We start from the raw sequence: 21,535 nt of genomic DNA, 5'->3' as shown, positions 1-21,535 counted from the left end.
GAGGATTTGACTATGAAGGTCCATTTTATAGAAAGCCAGTAATGAATGACCCAGGAATATTTTGTAGACCTGTTCCTGTTACCAAAACTGACAGACAGATCTGGAATGTAGTAATTTGCTTTCTCTTCCAGTTTCACAAATGAGAGAATAATAACTCTTAAGCTCAAGTGACTGAAGCAATTGAGGATACTGAAGTACACTGTGTTTGGCACACAATTTTTTTACCCGGGAAGACATCGCCTGCGGGTGATGTTTCTCACAGGTGGATGGAATCTTTAAGTAACAGCTCAACAGACATACAACTGATCTATAATAGTCTGTACACATATTCACTTACAGGTAACAGTAGTGAAGATGAGACAACAGTGATGGACACTTTCTGGATCTCCAAGATTAGTAGTAAAATATCATTATGCTGCATTGATGTTTTCTTCCACAATGGATAAATAAGATAATACTGTGAAACCTCTATTTAATGGAGTACGTGGAGAGGAAAGTCTGTTATATCAAGGGTCTGTTAGATGAGAAACCCCCCACCTCACAGTCTATTACATGGGGCTTTCACTATACTGTAACACACTTTCCTTTTATGGTGCACTGATGTTTTGTTTTATAATAATGAAAACGAATATGAAATACCTACCACATATTCACTGAAATAAATTCCTCCTAAACACTTCCTTCTGATGTCTAGATGGATCTTATACAATACAGTACAGTATACTGTACCATACACTGTCAAATACAGGGCTGTCTCATAAAAATGTAGACACACTGCCTTAAAGAGTTTCGTGGATCTCGCATAAATGTTTTTATTACCACAGCAACAACATTGTCTTCACTTGTAGGGCAGTGTGTACACATTTTTCTGAGACACCCTGTACAGTACATTAAGTAGAAGGAAACAAGAATGAATAGAGAAGATAATATGGGAGTACATGATATCAATGTGTACTGAGGGGGGTACAGTGTGGATATAATAGGACATGGGTATAGTGTACACGGGTATACAATACAAGATATGGGTATACTGTGCCATGCTTGGTAGGGTAATACTGGATAACACCTTTCTCACACATGTCCCGAGCCAGGAGACTAAACCCAAAACACGGTGGTAACACATTTGTTCATTACCGCCACACCCTGATGAGCATTATGGGTAGAACGGGAGTTTTACACAAAACATAAGAACAATATCACATTACTGAAAGCTTAATTTGTCAAATAATTCTATCTTCTTGTTTACAGACTGTAATGTCTATAAACAGCATAAAAATAAAAAAGCAAATCTGACAAAAGATAAAACACATCTTCAATACTTGGGTAAAGAAAATTAAAACCTCATAGTATTTACTCATCATTTCACCACTTATCAGATTACTAGCCATTCAAGGGGTCGATCTGTTCTTTGTTTTGACCTTTACCATCCAGTGTTATTACAGGAGGAAACTGTAGTACCTGCAGAAAACCTGCCATGTTTGGTAGTGTCACATTGGACAAAACTCTTCTCACCCATGTCCCGGGCTAGGGATTAAACCTAGGACACGGTAGTGACAGAAACGCACATTACCACTGTACCACCCCCCTATAAGTATACTTGTGAGAGGATTGTCTTACCTGTCATATTTATCCTGCCAGTGATCACACTGTGCCCTAAGGACGGCCACCTGACCCTGTGGGTAGTGATCAGGTCGGTCCTGTGCCATCTGTGCCTCCAGTTGCACTATGGCTACGTCTCGGTCCAACAGACGTCGCTTTAGCACCAATACTTCACTCCGCAGGGCAGATGTGCTCACGCCACAGTTGACACAATCACCCCCCTGGGAATGAAAAATACAGTCCAATGGCGCTATTCTAAGTAATGAATGAGGCTTGCATTTATTCAGGTCCTTTAATCTCAATCTGGGAAACTGAAACTGCCTCAGTGTGAGCAAATACTGTAACAAGTAAAGTTCAACCTAGCAAAAGAAATTAAACCAGCACAGCCAACTATTGATAACATGAGTTTTGGTTCCAGGGTTTCATGTAATGTGTTCCATAGTTTTAGACCAAATATTTGAAATCCTTGACTTTCATGGAGAGTGCAGTACAGTACTGTACTACACCTGTAATGTCAGTTATGGTACTGTACAATAAATTTCAGTAGAAGTTTGTTATTCTAGAGCATGTATTGGCCACAAACTGTACACTATCACTATGTCCAACAGCTAAAACCACTAGTACATTTTTTTTGTTACACACTGGAGTATCTGGAATCTGAATGCCTTGGGACCAAGAGGCTTTCTCAAATAGTCAATTATTTTGAAAATTTGCCTATCTATTCCAGGAACCCATATACTGTATAGTACTGTATTTAATAAAATTATCAATTCCTATTTTAACAAAGCATGGTCTGTGAATGGTCACTAGTGTGGGACATGAACACTACTATAAAGGGCAATCATCTGCTTTACAAATAAATCTATCTCATTATTCTCCAAAACCTGCACATACTGTATATAGTGCAGTATTAATATTCTTAGATGTTGGTACAAGCAGAAACATTAACATGATTAGCATCCTTTTTAAAAAATAATCCTAACTGCATTACCAACACCTCTGGACAGAGACTAAAAGAAGTAGATCCAGCCTACACAAAGGCAGTCCAGTACAGTTTTAGGGATTTATACTCCTGAACCACAGCTTTCCAGACATCCTGTTTCAGATAACCTCAAGTGCCAATTGTTCTAGAATGCTGGACGTGTACAACTGCAACATACAGCGATAACTGAGAGGCGGGTAGTGTACATAATAACTGACAGTCGGCACACACGCAAGACAGTTTGTACGGAAAAGAAAATAAATTAACAAGTCACTGTGTATGTAGCTACTGTTCTCCTTGTTATAAAATAAAAGTGTGAGCATATAGTATACAGTAAAAAGTTCTGAAACATAATCTATATGTTACGAGATGGTAGTTGAGCTATATGCATGTGAAGATATATTGTACTGTACAATGTTCCTAAGACTTCTATATATTAGAGTGTTATGTACTGCACAGTACAGTACTGTACACAGCAACTATAGAAAAGTTAAGATTGCAAAAATATTATAGTTTAAAGTCAAGAATTTTTGGTACTGGCATTGTTGTACTTTCTTCTTCTGTATTAGAATATCTGAGGCTCTGTTTCTGGTGAGTGTTGCAGAGGATATGGTCAGCACCTGATCACTCACCTGCAGGCCATGGACGCTGTTCATCTCTCTGGGTGTCCCTCACACACCCTCAACTCTCTCACCATCTGAAAAAGATGAATACTTTATATCAAAGGTTGATAAAAAGATCTGTTATGGGATATACAGTACTATACTGTACTAACAGATTCAGTAGTTATTCATGCACATACAAGTCATACTTTGAATTGATTAATTATAGCAATATCTAAATGGTTCAGATTAAACAGGTACACTTTTGCCCTACACATACAGTATTTATCTATACTGTATACATTACTTTACATGGTTAAAACATTACCGTAATCTATTTTCTTCACACGGATAAATTTCTGTAATACAGTACAGTACTGTGCAGTATCTGGACTTGAATGTTACTTACAATATAATAATACTAAATATCAATCAATCAATCAATCAAAGTACCGTCCTCATGTCTGAGGGTTGACAACCACAGTCCTCAACTCTGAACACATTCTCAACTCTGAACACATTCTCAGGCTGTTTTTAACAATCCTCCGATATTTTGCATCTCTCTGGGGACCCAGTTTTAAATTTCATTCACCCATCCCAGTCTCTGCCTTCCTACCCTCAACTTTACTCATTACTATTTCTATTATTATTCCCTCATCTCTAATTATATATGTATAACTAAAGCATCTTATTTTCCTTATTGTGTAAATTTTAAGTCTTTCTCTGGAAGTTTTTGCCAATCTTAGTATTTCTTCATTTGTCTTCCAGTCAGTGTGATTTATTTTCAACACTCGCCCATAACACCACATTTCAAAAGCCTTTAACCACTTTCTGGTGTCTGCTGAAAGTGTCTACGCTCTGACTCATACAAAAATCCTGCTTTCTGTTTCAATTTCATATACTTATTTGTATTTTTTTGTTTTTGTTTTAGCCTCACTAAACTCATTATACAGTACTAGGATGTGGCCTGACCCACAACTTGCCCCTGGATAAGTCTTGTTTTGGGTTACTAAATTTCTGAATCTTTTCTGAAATAAAATGTAATCTATTTGATCCCTGACACCGTTACTTACATTGTTCTGGGGTGATAGCCATGTATAGAGATGCCTAGGGTGTTGCTTAAACCATGTACAGTAATTGTTACTTAAACCATGTAGTACAGTAATTGTTAACAGAAGTCAATTAATATTTCTCCTCTTTCATGTTTGTTATCCATTCCATGTGGTCCTACTTCTGTTGCTACTTTCCCTTTCCCAACTTGTGCATAAAACCATCCATTATAATCTGATGTTCATTAAACTTCACAGTCCTTTGCTTTCTTTAAATCTTCATACATTTTTCTAAACGTCATCCTTACTGTCATTTATTGCATAAATTTGTATTATTGCCAACTCCATGGATTTAACATTAAACTTGACTTAAAAAACTCTTATTTGACGTTGCCCAATATCCATTTACATTACTGCTCAACTTCTGGTTTACAAGAATACCAACACCTCTTTCATGTTTTTCACGAACTTAATATATATACATAGTAAAAAATTTCACCACTAATACTATTTGAACCTGTCCATCTTATTTCACTTCATCCCAGAATGTCCCACAGCAAGCTTTTTATTTTCCTACAAACAGTTACAGTACAAACTTTCCACCCTCATATAATGTCTTCACATTCCACATTCCTATTTTGATTTCATGCTTGTTCATTATTAAGCTTCCTGTAGTTGTGTTTAATGTCCAAGGCTTTGTTTTCCTTGGACAGTACTTGCCAGCCCTCAGAGGCACACTGCCTGCAAGCACGGGAGGCATGTGGTTGGACCTTTAGGTAACAGAACGCTCAAAATTGTTTATTGTGTTTGTCCATGGTTGTTCATAGGCAAGAGCTGAAACTCATGGGAATGGATGCCCCAAACCTTTCCTTATCAGAAGACTAATTAACAGGGAGTAGAAAAAGTTAGGAATGAGCTATACAGATAGAGGTCGCTCATACCTCACTCTGGTAAAGAACCAACCCATCACCTGAAACTAAATATACAATACAGTACATGAGAGTAAAAGTGAGACTACATTATTACACCATTTATGAAAAGATCACATGAAACAACTTACCTAACCTAAATTAAAAAAATAAGGCAGAGATTGTATAGCTGTACACCCCAGGTACTGTACAGATATTTAATATAAGAGCTTGCAGTCTACCCTCACCTATTTTATAGTAAAACACTGTCATTAAGGATAGGTTTGGGGAAAGGTCTATTAACCACTTGGGTACAGGGGTCCTCTCTCTGCTCAAGAATATGGTCTGGCATTACCCAAATAAATATTAAAAGTGACGTCCCTGTGGTGAAGGGTTTAAAACAATTCGTCCATGAATCCTAACTGTTTTATTTAGGGTACCAAACCATGTATGTATGTTAAACAAATAACTGAAGATCATTTCATTAGGTTAGTTAGGTTCATGTCATCTTTTATATATGATGTAAGGCCATAGACCCATACATACTACAGTATAAATACGAAACTGTAAATAATAACATATGCTGTACTCTAATTCACATGGTATCAGAATTACCGAAGGTAAAATATCATCCATCAATCACTTGATTACAATAAATAACACTTATATCAATAATCATGGATAGTCCCATTTCAAATCAAAAGGCAGTAATGGTCATCCATCCATACTTAGGTTCATATATCAATTTATTGAGCCTCAAAGTTGGTTATGTAAGGTTTGGGTTAAGATGCATCAGTACATTGTATAAACAAAAAAACCTAGAGTCAGAAAGAAATAATAAGATGGGAGACAAGGTACTGACAGAGCTGTAAAAACAGGTCTGACACTTAAATAACTGCAACCACCACACTAGTTGGAGCTCTATAAAAACTCTGGTTTGCTGCACTACAAGAACCAGACAATTTTCCATCAATTGCTTCAGTTAAGCACATCAAACATGCGTATAGACCCGCCAACAGGCTATACACACCAAGTCTTACCCAACAACTTAGACCACTACTCCTGGTTCAACCTTCACTCCTCCCTCGCTCTCCTTATATTTCACAACAAAAGGGGGAGTTGCAACACACTGCACACTGTCACAAGTAACTCAGAAACAGGTTATGGTAAACATAATTACACAACCAAAGCATAAAAATCTCCATTTAATTTATCCTTCTTGCCACCTCGTCCAGTATAGTGAAGTAAACAAACACGGCCACACAGTCACCCTCAACCTTGACCTACTACACGGCCGTACTCCACCGCAGACTGCATAAAACCAATATTAATAATCACTAAACCAACTTAATATGACATTAAAATGTCCTCACGGGGATATACTCACGAGGGTGGGAAGTGTAAGGAAGTATTGAGGGTGAATATGGTGGTGCCTGAGGCTGACAGCTGACGAAGGCATCAATGACAACACAGCGACGCCGCCGCCACCTGCCGCCCGCCGCCTCAACTACCCTAACCCTAGATAGACAGTAGTTCAGCATGTGTACTGTACAGTATAGACAACGTACTGTAGATATACAGTTCACCATGAATCAAGACAAGGAGACTTAAAATAAAATTCCTTACCTCAGTGTTCACGAGAGATTCAGCGCTGACGCACAGTTCTCAGAAGAGTGTAATAGAAACAAATTGTCAAAACGAAACGTTGATAAAAGTCCTGCTGAGGTGTGCATCCCAGAGCATGAAGAGAGTTGTGCAATGAGCTTGCCTCATGATCTCTACTGATGCATTGACGAGCAAAAGGTCCCCAGTGACTGGAAAACGCCACAAAATGTAAAATGATGTACCTCTGTCGTAACAACAGTAACGAGACGTGAAAAGGACCTGGATGTGTATGTCGACAACGAACTGAAGTTCTCAGACCATCGTGAGAAGGTGAATCAAGTCAACTGGCACTATCGGAGGGCAAACTGCCAATCCTTGCGAGAATTCTTCACCGACTTTCCTTGAGATGAATGTTGCTTTTCCACTCGGGACGCCTCAGTATGTGCTGACAACATTGCTGGGGTTATACAGGGTGGTATGAGTGTACAGTATTTATCCTATCTTCTACCAAAATTTCACTTTACAATCATGGTTTGATCGCTCCTGTTCTCTTGCTTGCAGGGAGAGAGATAGGGCATATCAAGCTATGAAACCATCTCCTCCTATTATCCACTCCCCTTTCATTACTTCTAGGAATCGTTGTAAGGCTATTCTTCATAGGGCCAAGCGGAATTTTATAAAAAGAAAGACCGCTGTCTTGACTAATTCTTACTCTTGTAAACCCTTCTGGTCCTCAACCAAAAACATCTGTAATAACTTCTGCACTCTATTTTCCTCCTCTCTTCCGACCTGATAACTCTATAGCCAATTCTTCCCCTGATAAGACAAATTTCTTTGGCACCTTATTCTCCTCTAACTCCACCTTAGACGATTCCAACTCTACCCCTCCTACTCCTTCTCCTTCTACTGAACCTAAGCACTTTCCTATAATCTCCACTCGTATGGTTGCTGGTGTGTTATCCAGGTTGGATGTGAGTAAGGCGCATGGACCGGACGTAATATCCCCTCGTGTTCTGAGGGGGTGTGCTGAAATTCTGGCCCCTGTGCTTGCTCGCCTCTTTCGCATTTGCATCGAAACCCAAACTTTTCCTTCTTCTTGGAAGCATGCCTTGGTTCAGCCCATCCCAAAGAAGAGTGACCATTCTAATCCCTCTAACTATCGCCTCATTGCCCTAACTTCATCCCTCTATAAGATTTTCGAAACTATCTTGAACTCCCATTTTCTCCGTCACCTTGAACGCCATTCTCTTTTGTCGGATCACCAGTAGGGCTTTTGCCAGGCGATATCTACTGGTGATCTGCTCTCCTACAGCACCCATCTTTGGTCATCCTCTCTTAGGGATTATGGAGAAACTTTCGTCGTGGCTCTCGAGACTTGACCAACATTGGAGCGGGTTCAGGTACATTCAGGAGCCGGTGCATGCCCAGTATTTGCCAACAGTGCATGACAGAGACGTGACCGATCGCCCGGGCGGCTAGCGAGCCGATCAGTGGCGAAGAGGATAAAAGCAAAAAAAGTAAAAGTATTACTACCGGTTTACACTGCGTGTATCATTTATATCTCACTCACTTATGTCTTCCTTTAAAATAAAACAAAATATTTGATAGATACAGTACATAGATAGTCATTAAAATGTTCATACACTTTTACATTCATTAACCATTATGTAGACAATACAGGTATACAATATACACAGACAGTGCAGGTATAATATAAACAATACATAGACAGTACAGGTATACAAACAATAAATAGACAGTACAATACGAAGCCAGTGCAGGTGTAAAACAATACAAACAGGCCCTTTTCATGTATTCATCAACTACGTGCTTCTTGACACATTGTTTATTTTCACAATGATTTGTTTGCATTCCATACGTATGCAGATCTTTTATCCTAACCTTTGTCAATAAAAGGTCCACCAGCTTATACTACAGACGGGCAAGGGGCGACCTAGTTGAGGTGTATGAGCATCTCAAGGGGCACTACTCAGTCGAGTGTCCTTACCTGGAGCTGGCAGAGGCTCGCTCCACAAGGGGTCACAGCTCAAGAATGAAGAAGCTGCAAGTTCAGAAAACTGTGAGGGCAAACTTTTTTGGAGTGAGGGTTGTGAACTATTGGAATGATCTACCAGAGAGTGTTGTGACGGCACCGAGTGTGAGTTCTTTGAAGACCAGACTTGACCAACACTGGAGCAGGTTCAGGTACATTCAGGAGCCGGTGCATGCCCAGTACCTGCCAACAGTGCGTAACAGAGAGCCAGTACATGACTAGTACTTGTCAACAGAGCGTGACAGAGACGTGATCGACCGCCCAAGCGGCTAACGAGCTGATCAGTGGTAAAGAGGATAAAAGCAAAAAAAATGAAAGGTCGCGAGTTCTTGCCCTGGGCCTAGACCTTTCACATCCTCAAACCTTTCTAGTTTTCTTTTTTATCTTCTCAGTTTTTCTCTGATAATATTTCCTCATTTTCACTGAATCCTTCATATAAGGAATTGTCAGACCCAGAATTGAACCAGTTTCCCTCACCCTCTTCCTCCTTTTCTTTCTGAAGTTGATCCCCCGCATCTAGATCAAAGAAAGCGTAGCAATAATCATCTTCATCTGTCACGCCCCGTTTAACGTTGTCATTATGCTGCACACCTCCTTGAGTAACCCCTGGTGGCAGCTGGAGTTGGGGCCTCCCTTGGGATGTGGAAAGAGGCGGTGGCACACAGGGAGGAGGCGAAGAAGGAAGTGAAGGCGGATTGCATGACCTTGGAAGTCCTCCACTCGTGTTACCCGTATGGATGGAGCATGAGGAAGAACCTGCTGATAAGTGGTATGCGACGGACGTGTCGTTGGTGTTCTGCTGGAGAGAGGAGCGATTCTTTGCACCAGACCGTCGTCGCTTCTTCAGGCAGAAGCCGAGACATACAGCGAGGAGACTCATCAGCAGCACCGACACAATAATCGCGACCAAGACGTTGAAGTCTTCCTCATCAACACGTCTTGAGGTTCCTACAACAAAAATAAAGTTGAACCTCAAACACCCTAACGCTAATCTAACTCAATCTAACTTTACCTAACCTAATGCTCACCTAACCCAACCTGACTTATTCAGTCTTAACATAACATGATGCTAGCCTAATCTAAAACAACATAAACTAATGCTAACCTTTACGCTGACCTAAGCTGAACAAACTTAACATAACCAACGTAATCTACACTGAATCTAACGCTAACCTGACCTAACTCTACCTGACGCAAAGACTATTTTAACCCATTTATCTAACTACAGTATTATATATATATATATATATATATATATATATATATATATATATATATATATATATATATATATATATATATATATATATATATATTATATATATATATATATATATATATATATATATATTGATTCGTTTGTATCCCCGTTAAGTTCATATTGATAAATTAAAATGGCAGTTGGTTGATTTTAATGCATCAGTAATATAATATAAATAAATGCTGTACTTACTCTCCGTTGGTTTGCATCCCACCGCCCATTCCATATGACTTGAGTTTATCAATTCCAAATCGAAATTATCCGTCGGTGTATTAAAATTAAATGTCTTACTAAAACTTCCGACGCTCAGCTCTGCTGAGTTTTTTTCGGTTTCCTGAAAGGAATGAATTAAGTCAGGCATCTGTGAGTATAGTAGCTAAATTATTGGTGTTTTTTGTATACTCACACCGCAGTCTAGGAACACTACAGCATACCTGCGTTGTCGTCGTCTATACAGTACATTACACAATACACAAGTTTAACTGTATCCCTGCATTATCACTATACATGATAAACTGTATACTTGCATTATCTATACACATGCTGAACCAATTGTAAATATATATGATGATTTTACTGACTACCTATCTATCTACTGTATATAACATTAGACGATCTACTTCTTGGAAAAACGTTAATAAAAATTTTCTGTATTTTACGACATGGAAAGAAACTGCTGATATATATATATATATATATATATATATATATATATATATATATATATATATATATATATATATATATATATATATATATATATATATATATATATATATATATATATAGTTCCGCCCATGTCCATTGCTGAATCTTAACCGATTCTCTCCTCTCGCATTCACCAACAAAGAATAAAGCCTGCCTGTACTATCATCAAGTAATGTACTGAACCAACACTGACCTCCATGTTCAGTTCCTCCCAAGTACCACTGTTGATCTGGGAGGCGGTAATTTCCACATCGGATTCCGTACCAGAGAGCTGAGATAATATTGCCCAGGCCAGAGTCGAGGTATTCCGAACGAACACCTTTTTGGTCTCCAGTCGGTGATCATTAATACTGTAGCGGGCCAGAGAGTCGTCGAAGATGGGACAGCCTGTGGGCCAGTGGGTTATACAGCTTACGAGTGACAGATGATTATGGAACAGACGATCAGAATTTAGGAATAACATAATGTGATGAAAAAATAAAGATTCGTGTAAGAGCGCTTCCTCAGTCAACAAAATGCACGTAACTTTACACGCTCAAGGCACAAAAATAGATCAACTTTTTTACTTTTTACTTTTATCCGCATCGCGCACTGATCGGCTCATTAGCCACGTGGGCGATCGGTCACGTCTCTATTACGCACTGTTGACAAGTGCTGGGCATGCACCGGCTCCTGACTGTACCTGAACCTGCTCCAGTGTTGGTCAAGTCTGTCTTAACAGAGCTCATACTCGGTGCCGTCCTTCCAGTTTTTAGGAACAATGGTGTTACAATGAAAAGAAATTTACAGCCAACTTTCAAATAACTTTCAATTTACTGTACAAACACATAGTATTCAAATTTAAGACAGGGAATAGTTTTTAAATAGACTGATGAACAATATTTTTTGTATCTAATATTGAGACATAGTTATGTTTTACACGTCTATTTTATTGGACTTAACGGGGACGGCAGAGGGTCTGTGTGCCATCTGGCAACCTTTTCCTCAACATTAATTTTGAAGGTAAAACCACCAGTACAGTGTAACTTTATAATACTGCACCATCTCTGATCAAACGTCTCCCGCATTCTATATTCTGTAGCTAGTGTCTGGTGTGCTGGCCTTAAGAAATTATATGTAAATTTTTTTGCCATTTTGTGTTTACATAAAACCAAACGATAATGTTTCCATCAGAAATATAAGTTTTTTTTATTCAACGTCGTTATATTTTTTTGGACACGACGCTTTGCTTATTGGTGAGTGAATCAGTCAATCAGATGTGGTTGTTCATCACTTGCCAGCTGTTATCAGAATCTATAGGCAACAAAGAACATATTCCAGCGGGACATTCATGTCATTCAGACAATGGCTCTATTTGTACTATCTATAAGTAAGGATTATCTCTTTCTTCTTAGATTTATATGTAGGTTTTTATTTAAGATACCCCACCCCCCAGTGATATACCCCACCTACAGTAGAGTCAGGGGCAGTAATTGCTTCCCCCCTCCCCAGTAGCAGGAGCCACAGCCTGTGAAGGCCGATACTGATATAATACAACATCCCAAGTTCCACACCAGACTGGTGCCTGCACTTCGGCACCTCAGCTACCCTGAGAGATTGGAGCGCCTGAACTTGCCTAGCTTATACTACAGACGGGCAAGGGGGGGACCTACTGTAGTTGAGGTGTATAAGCATCTCAGGGGGCACTACTCAGTTGAGTGTCCTTACTTGGAGCTGGCGGACGCTCGCCCCACAAGGGGTCACAGCTCAAGATTGAAGAAGCTGCAAGTCCAGAAAACCGTGAGGACAAACTTTTTCGGAGTGAGGGTTGTAAACTCTTGGAACAATCTACCAGAAAGTGTTGTGACGGCACCGAGTGTGAGCTCTTTCAAGACAAGACTTGACCAACACTGGAGCGAGTTCAGGTACATTCAGGAGCCGGTGCATGCCCAGTATTTGCCAACAGTGCATGACAGAGACGTGACCGATCGCCCGGACGGCTAGCGAGCCGATCTTTTGGTGAAGAATATAAATGAAAAGAGACGTGACCGATCGCCCAAGCGGCTAACAAGCCGATCAGTGGCGAAGAGGATAAAAGTAAAAATAGTTCCAGCAACGTTTCGACAGAGGGGGAAGGGAGAAGTGTTTGTCCGCTTGGCAGGCCTTCACTTGCCCTGGCTCCGGCTACTAGGGGGGGGTGTAGCAATTACGGCCTTCCTCTGACTGTACTGTACATAGCAGGGAAGAAACATCTAAATATGTAGTTAGTTCTTTTTCACGAGGTACAGGTGACTCACCTTCGTCGCAGTTCAGCACCACGTAAATGTTGTTTCTGGTGGGCGTCACGGTGAGGTAGTAGGCGGTATTGTCCTGAAATTTGACACTTGGACAAACGACACGATCGCTGAAGCTCAAGCTCAGACTCTCGTTCTTAATGGATAAACTGATGTTATTCCACTCAAAAAATGATTTTTTTTCTAATTTGTGTATATCCGCAGAGATTGAATCTGAGTCACTGTTGCTTGGTGAACACTTCAATTCTCCTCCATTCAAAAGTGGAACCCAGAACTTTAGTATAGAGGTGTTGTCGTGTTTGTATACACTGAAGTTCATCCCAGAGAGAACTTGGTCAATATTATCCATAGGGAGCAGACCAAGGACAACCTTCCCTCCTGTGAAGTAGGCCGTGAGGGTCTTGTTCTTCTCTACGTGGTGCACACTACAGTCTGTGGGAGGAACACCAGTTATACGAGGCTACAGTTGAACCTAATCCACCACCTTCATACAGTCACTGCTACTCATCCTTCTCTGACAGCCACGCAATCATTACAACCCTTTTATCAGTCACTACAACTGTGTATTCTAATATCCCACAGTCGTCTTAAGTGTTTATTAAGACTACTGCGTAAAACAACAAAACACTGTAGGCTCCTGGCGTTGGATCTTTGACTGGTTTAAATCTTATGTTAGCAACAGGTAACAAATAGTCGTTGTAAATTATAGAGTCAGCATTCAGATATCGATAGCCTGTGGAGTCCTACAAGGGAGTACACTGGGTCCATGTTCTTCCTGTATTATGTAAATGCCACCGCCATTAGAGCTTAAGACTTTAAGGGGTCGTGTGATTTTTAGGGGGGGGGGGGCATTTATTTTATGATCGGAACTCATTATAGAGATCTTTATGTTAATATTGAGCTTGGAATTTTTTTTTCAATCTCGTTGTTTGGTCGCCATCTTGGAAAATGGCGGCCAAAATGACACAACATTAAATTGAACTCAATTCCATTAATAGTGGTTGAGCAGAGCTAATATATCCATGTATTACATAACTCGGTAAAAGTAATAATACTATATGTGGTACTCTGCCTCGACACAATCTAAAATTCAAGCTACAAATCCTTCATAACATGAAGTTCATTCTCGACATGCAAGTAGGTCGTGAAGTATTACAATCACAAGTCATGTTAGGTTAGTGTGGCAGATAGAGTAAATAACCTGTTCACAACTTAATTTCTTGATTACATTATAAGCGTCTTTGGTATTTATGACTACATAGTACGTACCTGCCCATGTGAATCTGTTTTTGTTATATTACTGTACTGCGCTTCAACAACTAAGATGTTTTCGCGCGTAACAAAATTAGTACTTTCATTATTACACCAACAATTAAAAATCATGCTCCCTTCCTTTAAATCATCTCTAAATAAATATCTATTGTCGAAGTATTAATATTTCTTGTAACACTTACTATATTTACAGTACCTGCTTTTATTGTACCACCAAATCCGTTTTATCGGAAATTATCATGTAAATAAATAAGTATTTACCATTGCAATACACATAATTGCCAACTAGACATAATCCTGAAAGCTCTGTCCTCTTGTTCAACCTTATTACTGCACAACCCAGGTTGTACTGCTCCCCCATTATACTTATGTTTTTAAATTCCACTCTAATTTATATATATATATATATATATATATATATATATATATATATATATATATATATATATATATATATATATTTATATATATTTATATATACAGAGAGAGAGAGAGAGAGTTAAGATAAAAGTTGTGGTATAACACAGCGGCGGATGTTGATAATCTTACAGGTTGTCACACTCAGCACAAGCCGACATGTCTTGGTCTGTCGATCTTGCCAAAGTGGCTCGGTTGAGCCCGGTCGAGAAAACATCCGCCCCAAAAATTAACCTTCTTGTCCTCAAGAATTTCTTCGATAGCAAGAATATTAAAGGAAACACCAAAGTAAAACGCCTGCACCACGGAATTATCAAGATCACGTTTGCAGAGCCTAAACAGGCCACACAACTCGTGGATAACGACACCATCAACGGCATCGAGTTGCACTCATTTGCCTATGTATGGGACAATCTGAAGCTGGGAGTTATCGCCCACGACGAAATAGCCCACATGGACGATGAAGAACTAGAACAACTACTAGACGGACAGCTCGGCGTTGTCAAGAAACTGTCCGAAACTACAGCAGTAATAGGGCACCCCCAGACAATGCCCAAGGAAGTTCAGTTGGCCTGGGTAACCATCCCAGTCAAGCCATACATCAAGCCTACACGCTGCTACAAATGCCAGAAATACGGACATACCGTACACAAGTGCAATGAGCAGGAGGATATTTGCTCCAAGTGTGGAAACACCGGGCATTGCTTCACCTCCTGCCCTAACCAAGAAAAGAAGTGCGCAGCCTGTGGCGGCCCTAATTTCTCTGCCGGCAAGTTATGTCCCACGTGGCGGGAACAATGCAAGGTAGCCAATGTTAGACACGACAATAAACTTGGCTATAAGCAGGCTCTCCTTGCAGTACACGCCCAAAGGAAAAAACAAGATACCAACCCCAAGTCCCTCCAAACTCCACCATCATTCTTCAAGTTCAGTTCCCGTACCACCAATCTACGCACCAGCATGAAGATCCTTTCACACTTTACTTCACTCATCTATTAGATTCGAAGGTTATATATATATATATATATATTGTAGTACATTCGAAGGGAGATAAAAGTTGATAAACAAATCACAAGTTCACGTTGTGAAAAAATCCAAACGTTCTTTCTTTCTTGCGGAAATGGGCTTGGTAAGTAAAGGTTATATTCACTCCACTCACCCTCATAAGTACAAATTTTTATGTCTACTTATTTGTCCATCTATCAGCTTATGTATCTATCCGCTTATCTACCCAATTACTGTATGTCTCTATGGTAACCAAGAAACTTACCATTGTCTTGGGTGATGGCACCGGCCCCTTGACCTGGGGTGATTGATGCCATGATCACCAACAACAAAAGCATCGTCTGTAGAGTCCACCGAAGCCCATCACAACCTACAGGTCGTCCATCACAACCTACAGGTCGTCCATTACCACGTACAGGTCGCCCACCTCTTGGTCCCATTGTAAAGGCACAAGTCACTATAGCAGCAGCAGCAGCAGGAGTATGACTTACCCGAGTCACTTTATCAAGGATACTGACAATAAACAGCACGTTCTCTACCACGTTATCTACAGTACTTTTCAAAGTAGGATGTGAGGGCGCGGGTCCCCTCTCTATCTCTACACCACCCTCAACTTACTTACTTCTCTTACACCTAAAGTACTCTAAAAACAAGTTTATTAATATGCAATCAATGGGGAAAGATATAGTATCACTCATATAACTACCAGGCTCAACTCCTGGGCTTAGTGCAAACTCAGTACTTACTCAACATACTCGTTAATAATTAAACTAGCATATACAGGGGCCCACTACCCAACATGGGATAATTATTTCCAACTAATTATCCCTAACATACATGTTACAACCCTCTCTGTGGACATACACTTCCAAGGAGTAACCCAGGGTAGAGCACTGGGGCCCACGACCGTTGTTATTGTGGGGTAGCCAGACACATGGCGGGTCTGGGGTCTGGCCCAACGAAGCCGTGGGGCACATTAATCAGGCCGCATCGGTGCCATCGTTTCGTATATGATCCCTGTTGGTCATTTACTACATCCGGGGCCGTTGTTGAATGGTTGCAAGAATCACAATGGGATCTGGAGAAATATGGGAGCAGCGTCAGAGAACGCTCTCACTGGCTCGTCTTAGGGTATATATAACCCTGAGTTGCCAGTGATCGCTACTCACGCAATGAACATAAGAACATAAGAATGGAGGAAACTGCAGCGGGCCTATTGGCCCATACTGGGCAGTCCCGTTTACACCCAACCCCTATTGCTCATATAAGCATCCAACCTATGTTTGAAGCTATTCAGCGTATTCGAGTTAATGATGATATTTGGTAACTTGTTCCATTCATCCACCACTCTGTTTCCAAACCAGTGTTTACCTATTTCCCGCCTAAATCTAAATTTGTCTAATTTAAAACCATTGTTACGAGTTCGCTCCTGGTTGGATAGTTTGAGTACCTTTGTAATGTCCCCTTTGTTTAGCCCTGCCTTCCACTTGTACACCTCTATCAGGTCGCCCCTCGCTCTACGTCTCTCGAGGGAATGCAAATTAAGATGCTTTAACCTGTCTCTATACTCAAGGTTCCTAATGCCCGGGATTAAGTCTTGTCATTCTCCTCTGAATTCTTTCCAAGGATTCTATATCCATTCTGTAATACGGTGACTAGAACTGAACTGCGTAATCCAGGTGTGGTCTCACAAGAGCAAGATACAGTTTTAGGATGACCTCGCTAGTCTTGTAACTAACACTCCTTTGTATGAACCTAAGTACTTTATTAGCCTTGTTACGAGCAAAAACACATTGTTTACTTGGCTTAAGGTTCCTACTTATCATTACTCCTAAATCTCTCTCGCAGTCGGATTTCTCTATGGCATCGTTGTTCATCTGGTATCTGGTTTCCCTGTTTACATCTCCCATACTGAGTACTTTACATTTGTCGACGTTGAATTTCATCTGCCATTTTTCAGACCATTCGAAAAATTTGTTTAGATCTTCCTGTAATTTTGCGGAGTCCTCGTCAGATTTGATAACACGTCCTATTCTAGTGTCATCAGCAAATTTACTTATGTTGTTGTCTATGCCGATATCTATGTCGTTTATGTATATAATAAAACAATAATGGTCCAAGTACGAGGCCTGGGGAACCCACTTGTGACGTTGTCTAATGGGGACTTAGTGTCAAGTATCGCTCACTGCTGTTTCCCGTCCTGTAACCACGCCCCAATCCATTTAAGGATGTTACCTTGATGCCATGAGCTTACCTTTCTAATTAGTCTTTCGTGGGGGACTCTGTCGAAGGCTTTGCTAAAGTCGAGATATACCACATCATAATTGTGCCCCTCGTCCACCGATTCGAAAACTGATGAAAAGAATGTTAATAGATTACTTAGACAAGAACGTCCGCTTGTGAAGCCATGCTGGGAATCATTGATCAATCGGTGCTTCTCCAGGTGATTTCGAATAGAGTTTGAAATGAATGCTTCCAGTAATTTGCCTACTATTGATGTTAGACTGATTGGGCGGTAGTTAGAGGATAGTGATCTGTCCCCCTTCTTGAAAATCGGTATTGCATTCGCTATCCTCCAGGATTCTGGTACTACACCTGTTTTTAAGGACATGTTAAACAACTTTGCTAAGGGAATACTAAGCTCTTCCTTACATTCCTTTAATACTCTGACAAATATCTCATCGGGACCAGGTGACTTATTAGGCTTTAGTTTGTCTATTTGCTTACTAACATCGTTACTAGTCACTACTATCTCGCTTAATTTTTTTTCTTCACTATCTCTGAATAGAGTCGATGCCTCGGGTATCATGTTTAAATTTTCGGTGGTGAAAACTGTTGAATAATATTTATTCAAATTATTGCTCATTTCTCTGTCATTATCAGTGAGCTCGCCGGCGTCTGACCGTATTGGTCCAATCTTTTCTCGTGTTTTAGTTTGATACATTTGGTAGAATCCTTTGGGGTTTGTCTTCGCCTCCCTTGCTATCCTTACCTCATTATTCATCTTTGCTTTCCTTATCTCGGTTTTAACCCTACTCGCCAATACCCTATAATAGTCCCAGAGGTGAATTTCGCCACGATTTGTCCTTCTACCTATAGCCTTCCTTTGGCCGATGATGTTCTTTAAATAATTGTTTATCCATTTAGGGTCATTGTTGTCTGATCTGAGTTTTTTGTATGGTATGTTCTGCCTTTGTGCATTAAGTAACTCACCATTTAAATTGACGTGGAACTCGGCAATCTCAGATCTCGTTATCAGGTCGGTGTCATCTGTCAGGTTCACGGCCAAGCGCGACACCCCCTCTCTCAGCTGCCTCTTTAAACTGTCAAAGTTCGCCCTTCTGAAATCTGGTACTTTGGTGGAATTTTCCTTACGTCTGCCTTGAAAATCTAACTGGAATCTAATTTCTTTGTGGTCGCTGTTTGCAAGTTCGTTCCCTACCTCGACACTGCTAATGAGGTTTTCTCTGTTTGACAGAACTAAATCGAGTATATTATTACCCCGTGTGGGTTCGGTTATATGTTGACTTAGGAAACAGTCCTGGATCGTCTCGAGAAAATCCTCTGATTCTGAGTTACCTGTAAGGTCAGTCCAATCTATTTGGCCAAGGTTAAAGTCGCCTACTATACAGACTTTGTTGTGTATGGAAGCCCTGCGCATTTCATCCCAGATAAGTCGCTCATTGACTCTATCAAGATTGGGAGGTCTATATATTACTCCTGTGATTAATTTTTCCCTACCGTCGATTAATTCTATCCAAATTGTTTCTGTATTCCGCTCAGTTTTTATTTCCTTATTTATTTCACACTTCAGATTATCCCTAACATAGATTGCTACTCCGCCTCCTTTCCTGGTCTGCCTATCGGTATGGAACAGTTTGTAACCCGCACTTTGGTATTCGACCGGTAACTCACGTGTGTCTAGGTTGATCCATGTTTCAGTGAATGCTATTATATCTATTTTTTCGGTACATACCAAGTCCCTAATATCATCCATTTTGTTTCTCATACTTCTACTGTTCGCGTATTATACATTTAAGTATATGGCACTGTAGACAATATATGGCACAGCAGAAAGTATATGGTACTGTGGAAAGAATAGACATACCTGACTTCATACACTAGAAAATCTACTTTGATATAATGGTTGTGTTGTAGAGTTTGTTAGTGGTGCAGTGTTGGCGTTGTCTTCCACCAGTGACCCTTGTTGTTGGTGTAGTACGAGTCATCACAATTATCGTGTTGCTATCATTAGTCATACGGACAACCTGAGAGATATGTTGTATATTATCATTTCTACCATTTATTAGAGTCCTCCTCTCTGTACTAATAATATATTTGAAAAATATTAACATAGTAACAAAGAACAGACTAACCACTCGAACGACCAGTAGATTTAACTGCTGACATACAATGACTCACTTTAAAGAGCTGGTTTTCCGGCATCATCGTGGTGTAGCTTAATAAAACCTTTTACTTTTCTATTTCTAATTTCTTTCTACTCTTATCTTTTCGCCCTCTAAGTCCCGTTGTGGGTCGATGACCTGTGCCCGGTTCACTGTCCCTGGTTAAGGTATGCAGTTTTACCTAGACAGTGTACAGTAAATATACAATTTTCAATGTATACTAGAGTCCTAGACAATGATTATTATTATATTTAACAGTGGCGGCTCGTGAAAAATAAAATGGAGGGACTGCAAGCCTCACACAACAGTAGGTGACCTACCTCAGGTATGAGTTGTAGTTGATGTCCACGAATTCCCAGGGCATGGTAGTAGTGCTGGTGGTGATGGACCAGTATTAATTGAAAATAAAGCTGGGAAAAGTTGATGTTTTGCAAATACTTCACTCGATTTTCCATGGTCAAAGGGTAATTAAAGAAAGCACGATTTAACCACACCGTCCACACGTTGTACGAGACTGAGCTGCTTCAAGTGCGGCGGCGGCGGCGGCGATAACAGACATGAATCGTACAGCATTGACAGCAACTATGAAAGTAACTTAAATTTTGGTCTGATTTTAATGAAAGTTCACTTAGCAACGTATTGAAAATAATTAAATAACATATAAAATGATATTTGTTGGTAGTGTATTATTCAGCTGTCTCTCTAAAGGAATCATACGCCTGGCAGTGAGTGTCTGGGGGGACTGCAGCCCTAAGCACGAGCCGCCACTGAGTCAATGAAGGTATATAGTTTTCAATGATAAACGTTAAGACAATTTAACCAAGAATATCCGACAAAACTGTCTGATGCTTAGTTCCACTCGGGTCATTTACTTTTAATCTTTCTTTTATTTATCATTTCAGCAGTTGGGTAGTGGGTACCCTCAGCTTATATCTATTACCTACACGTTGTGTCTATATTCATGGTGAACCAACTGTAATAATGATGATAATAATAATATAATAATAATAATAATAATAACAACAACAACAACAACAACAACAACAACAACAACAACAACAACAACAATAACAATAATAATAATAATAATAATAATAATAATAATAATAATAATAATAATAATAATAATAATAATAGATAATAATAATATAATAATAATAATAATAATAACAACAACAACAACAACAACAACAACAACAACAACAACAACAACAACAATAACAATAATAATAATAATAATAATAATAATAATAATAATAATAATAATAATAATAATAATAATAATAGTAATTAAGGTAAATGTTTTTATTATTATTGTTATTATCACTGACCATTAGCTTACATGAGTAGTTTAGACACTTTAACAGGATGGTTGGGCAGTTAGTGGGAGACTAA

At 39.7% G+C, this 21,535-nt stretch overlaps 2 protein-coding genes across 5 annotated transcripts in view; both read right to left on the bottom strand.

Annotated features, from left to right (window-relative positions):
- Positions 1 to 7,103, bottom strand: part of LOC121871450 (brain-enriched guanylate kinase-associated protein-like) — a 31,330-nt gene extending 24,227 nt beyond the window's left edge. The window contains exons 1-3 of one of the 4 annotated variants that reach the window (XM_042373766.1): positions 6,528 to 7,103; positions 3,214 to 3,278; positions 1,618 to 1,820 (exon numbers count right to left, since the gene is read on the bottom strand). In XM_042373766.1, coding sequence (XP_042229700.1) covers positions 1,618 to 1,820; positions 3,214 to 3,237 — 227 coding nt within the window. In that variant the 5' untranslated portion in view covers positions 3,238 to 3,278; positions 6,528 to 7,103. Of the gene's footprint in view, positions 1 to 1,617; positions 1,821 to 3,213; positions 3,279 to 6,180; positions 6,508 to 6,527 lie in introns of those variants that run through there. The other 3 variants (XM_042373767.1, XM_042373768.1, XM_042373765.1) reach the window with 3 other exon arrangements.
- Positions 7,104 to 9,015: 1,912 nt separating this feature from the next.
- On the bottom strand, positions 9,016 to 16,345 carry LOC121871449. The gene is made up of 5 exons (XM_042373764.1): positions 16,000 to 16,345; positions 13,044 to 13,472; positions 10,961 to 11,154; positions 10,252 to 10,393; positions 9,016 to 9,746 (listed from the first exon to the last, which is right to left on the bottom strand). The coding sequence occupies exons 1-5, from the start codon at positions 16,172 to 16,174 to the stop codon at positions 9,187 to 9,189; spliced, it is 1,500 nt and encodes a 499-aa protein (XP_042229698.1). The 5' UTR covers positions 16,175 to 16,345; the 3' UTR covers positions 9,016 to 9,186.
- Positions 16,346 to 21,535: the final 5,190 nt, after the last annotated feature.

Source organism: Homarus americanus, unplaced genomic scaffold (genome assembly GCF_018991925.1).
Source record: "Homarus americanus isolate GMGI-L3 unplaced genomic scaffold, GMGI_Hamer_2.0 scaffold45698, whole genome shotgun sequence".
NCBI classification, from domain to species: domain Eukaryota; kingdom Metazoa; phylum Arthropoda; class Malacostraca; order Decapoda; family Nephropidae; genus Homarus; species Homarus americanus.
The sequence above is the reverse complement of the archived record's forward strand: the minus strand, read 5'-3'. Positions and strand labels throughout refer to the sequence as shown.

Coding starts and splice junctions, on each gene's coding strand:
- LOC121871449 (XM_042373764.1), bottom strand. CDS start 16,174: ATGGGACCAAGAGGTGGGCGACCTGTACGTGGTAATGGACGACCTGTA. Junction 11,155..13,043: donor GGTGCTGAACTGCGACGAAG/GTGAGTCACCTG, acceptor ACTGGCCCACAG/GCTGTCCCATCTTCGACGAC. Junction 9,747..10,251: donor GGGATGCAAACCAACGGAGA/GTAAGTACAGCA, acceptor TTTTTGTTGTAG/GAACCTCAAGACGTGTTGAT.